The following is a 6,245-nucleotide window of genomic DNA, read 5'->3' as shown; positions in this document are numbered from 1 at the left end:
ATAGATAGATAGATAGATAGATAGATAGATAGATAGATAGATAGATAGATAGATAGATAGATAGATAGATAGATAGATAGATAGATGTGTACTTATCTTTCTGTCCAGCAGAGGGCAGGCGAGCAGAGAGAACGTGGGAGGAAAAATGATTCCAGGGATCTGAGTCAGCAGCTGTTTTCTGTCTCTTCTTCTCCTCAACTTCCGTGGATCCGCTTCACATCCTAAACTCTTATAATAAACCATGGACACGGGTGTTTGTGGACCATAAGGAGCGTCATTTGGAGGGGGTGAAGATAAGCAGAAGACACCGTGAAGAGGACCATTTTGTGTCGCAAAGGTAACATCTCTGTGCTGCTGGTCGAACACGCTGCTTTTTCCCCTTCTTCATAAAAAAAGTTTGCTAACCTCCCAGAGGCTTTTTGTCGCGCTGTGACTTTTTACCTCCGGTTAAATGTGTTTTTAAAGTCGTCAGGTTACAGCTGTTGGTCAAATCAAACCAAATAAAGCGAACTAGACGTTAGCTTTGATGAACAATGGGATTAAAAGAGACAGCAAGGAGCTCATAGTTTGTCTGTTGTCATGGAGAACAAACCGGAAGTGCTCTGCAAAACTAAACAGGCGCCTGGGGATAGGAAATAAGTGTGCAAGCTGAAACACAGATGTAGCAAATAAAAAACTAACAAGTTAGATGTTTTACAAGCACATAGGGGTTTATTTAAAAAAATGCAATCAATATAAATAAAATTATTAGCCTTCAATCATCTTATGTTGACAAATGACAAAGTTGTTTTGGTACAAAAGGAAGTTTCCGCACAATTTTATGAATATGTGTTGTGGATGCTTCTCAGCTAGTTTCATGCCGAGTTTAAACTCAATGTGTGTAAAGCTGACAGAGTTATAGCCATTTTTATATGGACCCTTTTAGATTAGCTGCAGCGGCCATCTTGAATAGGGCAATTGTAGGTGTTCATCCAATGACTACTTCCTGAAAGTTTCATTAAAAATTGTCCAGTGGTTTTGGAAATATTTTCTAAAAGACTATTTGTAACATTTGAGAGTTTGGTTAAATACCGGTCTAATGATGTATGAGACAAAAAACAAAATAAAGCAAAAAAAAATGCTTCTTGTTTTTTTTTTTCTTTTTTCTAGTTATCGTTTCTCCCGAGGCATCATGTCTGTCAGAGTTTCATCCAGGAGTGCTTTCCCTCCGGTTCGACGGGACCGAGTCATCGCTCAGCTCCCACAGGTAAAACCTGCCGTCTGGTTCTGGTTCTAAAAGGAAAAGCGTCAGCCTCCTGCTGCCCTTGGGTCAAAGCGACGAAGGCCCCGAGGGCAGCAGGAGAGTTAACTGTCCTCTAACCCCCCCAGCTCTCTTTAGTCTTTCAGGAAAGAGGCGGCTCTCCACATTGAGGAAGATTTCAGCAGTAAAGTGAGGACGGCCTGTCAGGAGCAGCGAACCGGCACTGTGGGGTGAGACCTGAACGTTTAAATCACTTAATGCTCCTCCTTTTTTTTTTTTTTTTTTTAAACCTGTTGCTTCTTTTTTCTCTGTCAGATTTAAAATCTCCAAGGTCATCGTTGTGGGCGATCTGGCTGTGGGAAAAACCTGCTTGATCAACAGGTAAACTCAAAGAACTGTCCGGTCACTTTAATACACAGATTTTATTATCACACACACATGACTGAGTTATTGCCAGGAGCTGTGGCGGCCATCTTGAATCAGGTTGACTCCATAAGTTAAACCCGTTGAGTGTTTATCCACAGAGAGTCACATCCACTTATAGTATATGATCTGTCTCATTTTTACTCTGACACTGGTTGTTTTCATTCCTTCATCACCAAAGCGCTGACGTCACCTTCTGTGAATTTACTGCAGAAACTTTCCTCTGTTGGTTCAGGTTCTGTAAGGACGCCTTTGATAAGAACTACAAGGCAACGATCGGCGTCGACTTTGAGATGGAGCGCTTCGAGGTGCTCGGCGTTCCGTTCAGCCTGCAGCTGTAAGTCTGATTTTAGGAATGCTGACTCGGCAAACAGGAAAACAACATTTCTTATTTGTAACTTTTCTACTTTTTTGAGTTATTACATATTATTTACAAATAATTTCCATATGGGAATACGCCGAGATCTCGTAAAATCCTTCAAATATACTGTAGGTATGCCTGAATTCTTTTTTTTTTTTTTTGGCTACTTTTGGGTTTTAGTTATTGTCTTGTTAAGTTCAACGTTTAGCTATGGTTTTGCATGTTTTAGCTTCAGTTTTTCAAATTTTAGCTTTTATCTATTCTTGCGAACATTACCTTTTTGCTACTCTTTTGTTCGTTTTATTGTTTAGCAACTTTTAGATTTAGTTTAATTTAGCTTTAGCTTCAGTTTTTCTAATAGCTTTTATCTATTCTTGCTAGCATTAGCTTTTATTTAATCTTTTGTTCATTTTATTGTTTAGCTACTTTTAGATTTAGAGTTTTATATTTTTGCTTCTAATTACAGCTTATTTTCAGCATTCTGTTTCAGTTTGGCTAATAAAACGTTTGCGAGTGTTTGAACTTGTTTGCTGCTGTTTTGCTAAGCTCAGCTTTTAGCGACATTAGCTTAGTTGAGTTTTCGTTACAGTTTTGCTACATTTTGCTTTTAAGGTTTTATACATTTTAGATTTTAGCTGTTAAATACTAACATTTTCTTAATTTTAGCTTTAAGACAGCTTTTTTTTAAAAGTTTATTTATACACTTCAGTAAATTCACATTTTTTTTAGCTGAGAATGGATGTTGCTCAGCTGCGCCCCCCCCCCCCCCCCCCCCCCCCCTGTGTTGCAGGTGGGACACTGCAGGACAAGAGAGGTTCAAGTGCATCGCGTCAACGTATTACAGAGGAGCTCAAGGTCAGAACTGTTTTCTTTCATCTTTACAGTTTCAGCATCAAGAAAAAGAGAAGAACGACACAAACCTGCGTCTGTTTCTTCTCAGTGGTGATAATCGTGTTTGATCTGAACGACATCGCCTCTTTGGGCCATGCGAGGTAAGATCAGAACCTGGTTTTTTTTTGTATTTTTGGTCATGTTCCGTAGATTTAATGAGGCGTTTCCTCATCTGCAGGCAATGGCTGGAGGACGCGTTGAAGGAGAACGACCCCACCAGTGTTCAGCTGTTCCTTGTCGGCACAAAGAAGGACCTGAGTGTCGGTTTCCTCCTGGTTAATGTTGTTTTATGGGGAGTTCTTTTGGACCTGGAGGGGAATAGTTTGGACGGAGCCCAGAAGCACAGAGTCTGCGTTCTGGTTCACTCCTCAGGAATGTTTCCCCTCGTCCTCTAAGCCCCAAAGTATTTGTGGCTGAAAAATGGAAACCAGTTATTTAAGCAGAAATGTACTTTTTGTCCTGAAAAGTGTGGAAGGATTTCTACAGGTTTTATTGATCTGTGAGTTTAATTTGTTAATAATATTTATTATTTTTCATTTCTTCTTTGTCTGACAGTCTCCTGCTCAGTATTCTCGGATCGAACAAGACGCCCTAAAATTTGCGAGTGAGATCTGTGCCGAGTTTTGGGCCGTTTCTTCTCTGACAGGTGAGATTTTATATTTAAATCCTCAGTTTTCTTCTGCTCTGAATGTCTTTTAGCTGCTGTTTAGCTCATTATAGTTTTTAGCAACGTTGCTGCTAAATTAAGCATTCAGTGACGGTTAGTTATTTTTAGCCAATAGTTTGCTAATTGTAGCATTTAGCTTGGTTTTACTGTTTTGTTATTCGTAGAGGTTTGGCAAATTTTAGCTTTTAGTTACAGTTTTTTAACATTTAGACTTTTGCTACAGTTTTGTTTCTTCTTAGCTTTTAGCTACTGCTTTAATAATTTTAGAATTTAGCTTTGATTTAGCTTATTTTACCATTCAGGTACCGTTTCATGCATTTGAATTTTTAGTGACTGTTTTGAGTTTGCTAATTGTGGAATTTAGGTACAGTTTTGTTGATGTTTGCTTTTGTTTATTTTAGCTACTAGTTTGCTAATCGTTATATTTAGCTATGGTTATGCTACTTACTGGTTTTAGCCACGGATTTGCCAATTTTGGATTTTAGCTGTAGTTTTCACAAAGTTTAACTATTAGCTTTAGTTATGCCCATTTTAGCATTTGGGTACTGTTTTGCTAAGTGTAGCTTTTAGGAACTGTTTGGCTAAGCTTTAGTTGCAGTTTCAGAAAGTTTATCTTTTAGCTTCAGTTTTGCCTATTTTAGAATTTAGGTGCTATTTTGCTAATTGCATTTTTTAGTTAGTTTGATGGTTTTAGATTTTAGCTACTATTGTGCTAGTATAAGTTTTAGTTAGGCTTTTCTAATTGTAGCTGTTAGCGGCTGTGTTGCTAGTTTGAGCTACCTCACCAACTTTTTTTATTCTTACTAAAGGTTGCACGTTTTTTTTCCCCCCATAGTTTGACAGATCTGTGACTCTTTGTCCTTCAGGGGAAAACGTGACAGAGTTTTTCTTCAGAGTTGCCGCTCTGGCTTTTGAGACAAACGTTCTCGCCGAGTTGGAGAAAAGTGGAACGAGGCAAATCGGAGATGTCGTCAGTGAGTACCAAACCAGCCCCCAAACCAGGAAAAAACCATTTCTGTCCCCAAAGTCTCACTCTTTGGCTCTGTGTCCCTCGCAGGAATTAACAGCACGTCCAGCGACCCGTTAGCAGCGTCCAAGAAGAAACCGTCCAGCTGCTGTCAGTGAGTCCAGACGGAGACTCAGGCTGCCGTCCGGCTCAGATCTCTGACGTGTTTTGGGTCCGTTTTTCCTGGCCAGTGAAGATCTCCTGAGAGGAACCAGTCTGGTTTACTTCATGAGTTAGTTAATGCTGCCAAAAACACATATAAAGACTCTAATTAGCCTTTAGCTTAGATTTTATCCATAGTTTTGCTGCTGTAGATTTTCTTCTTTTGATATTTTAGTTGTGTTAAAGAACTTTTTGTACTTTAAACTCATAAATGTGTCCAGTTCTGACAAAATAAGTCACAATGAGGACATTTTCGTACTGATGTATTAATATTTATAAATTCTCCATCTGAAAAACATTAGATTGACAGTTTTAAAACTGAATTCTTATTGGTTTATGATGATGTCATTTGGTTAGTTAAGCCAAACTTTATACAAAGGGATTTCCCAGCAGTACTGGAAATGTTCAATTTTAAAAGGAAATCACAGGTTAGAAGGGATTATTTCTGAAGACATACATTCTGTTTTACTTAGTAGGATCACCAAGATGGTGTCTTTGTTAATACATTTTGTACACAAAAGTCAATATTTTTGCTAATTTTGTGTCATTCTGACTCATTATGTCAGCACGGGTCACATTTGTCAGTGATGTTTCTCATTTAAAAATTGCTTTGTTTTCTGACCTTCTATCGAAGTAGTTTTTAAAGCAGAGATGCTGGTTAATCTGTGTTTTATTAAGGCGCTCAGCTGTGTATTATCTCCAGAGTATTACGTGTCACAAAAACTTTAACGGTACTTTACAAATGATCAGATTTATGACTGAATGAGCTTTATTAAAAAAAAGTCTCTGTAAATATTTAGTCAAATGTTTACTAGTTTAATTAAAAAAAGAGTAAAATGATGTCAAATCATTTTTGTTATTAGCAAAAATTATTTCAAAATAAAAGAAAATGTGCAGATTGAAATATTTCGTGTCCGTCGCAGTTTGTCTCCTTCGCAGGATTTTAATTTTTGAAGTTTTTAAAGGAGTCCAGGTGTTTCCCGTCGATCTGAGGCTGCAGCTCTTCAGGGACGCAGTGGGAGAACTTGTAGTTTTCTTTAATCCACCTCCCTCCCTCGGTGTTCTCGACGGCCACGACGGCGACGCCTGCAGAGACCAGCATGTTAACAGTCCGGGGGGTTTGGTTAAACATCTCGATCGTCTCACTGACCTGCAACCGTGGCTCCCAGCTCCTCCACCAGCCGGATGGCAGCTCTCATGGTTCCTCCGGTCTCGATCCACTGGTCCACCAACAGAACCCTCAGGCCTGTGTGGATCAACAACAAACAGACACACAGACCCTCACCCTTTTGCCTTTGGTGGAGGGTGATAAAAATCTGGATTACTATTAAAAATATTTTAATGAACCTTTTTTTTAGACAATTTGCTTTCAAGTAAAATCTCAGTGGCTAAAACAGTTTTGATGCTGTTTTTCATTTTTGCTCATTAGATATACAGCGGGTAAAATAAGTATTGAACACGTCACCATTTTTCTCAGTAAATATATTACTAGAGG

General features: G+C 38.7%; 2 protein-coding genes across 3 annotated transcripts in view; one reads left to right on the top strand and one right to left on the bottom strand.

Moving 5' to 3' along the window:
* Positions 1-116: 116 nt before the first annotated feature.
* rab34a (RAB34, member RAS oncogene family a) lies at positions 117-5,247 on the top strand. 2 transcript variants are annotated; one of them, XM_014024114.1, is made up of 11 exons: positions 117-337; positions 1,150-1,246; positions 1,379-1,470; positions 1,556-1,621; positions 1,899-2,000; positions 2,815-2,879; positions 2,965-3,016; positions 3,094-3,175; positions 3,471-3,561; positions 4,449-4,556; positions 4,640-5,247. In XM_014024114.1, exons 2-11 carry the CDS (start codon positions 1,172-1,174, stop codon positions 4,705-4,707), a joined length of 801 nt encoding a protein of 266 aa, XP_013879568.1. In that variant the 5' UTR covers positions 117-337; positions 1,150-1,171; the 3' UTR covers positions 4,708-5,247. The 2 variants fall into 2 exon arrangements, with proteins under 2 accessions (XP_013879568.1, XP_013879569.1); XM_014024115.1 differs by lacking the exon at positions 2,815-2,879 and having other exon boundaries at positions 2,909-3,016.
* Positions 5,248-5,501: 254 nt separating this feature from the next.
* Positions 5,502-6,245, bottom strand: part of zgc:174895 — a 4,019-nt gene continuing 3,275 nt past the window's right edge. Inside the window, exons 4-5 of the mRNA XM_014024116.1 lie at positions 5,901-5,996; positions 5,502-5,836 (exon numbers count right to left, since the gene is read on the bottom strand). Coding sequence (XP_013879570.1) covers positions 5,694-5,836; positions 5,901-5,996 — 239 coding nt within the window. The 3' untranslated portion in view covers positions 5,502-5,693. The remainder of the gene's footprint in view (positions 5,837-5,900; positions 5,997-6,245) is intronic.

Source organism: Austrofundulus limnaeus, unplaced genomic scaffold, assembly GCF_001266775.1.
Source record: "Austrofundulus limnaeus strain Quisiro unplaced genomic scaffold, Austrofundulus_limnaeus-1.0 Scaffold407, whole genome shotgun sequence".
NCBI classification, from domain to species: domain Eukaryota; kingdom Metazoa; phylum Chordata; class Actinopteri; order Cyprinodontiformes; family Rivulidae; genus Austrofundulus; species Austrofundulus limnaeus.
Note: the sequence above shows the minus strand (reverse complement) of the source record. Positions and strands in the feature narration are given on the sequence as shown.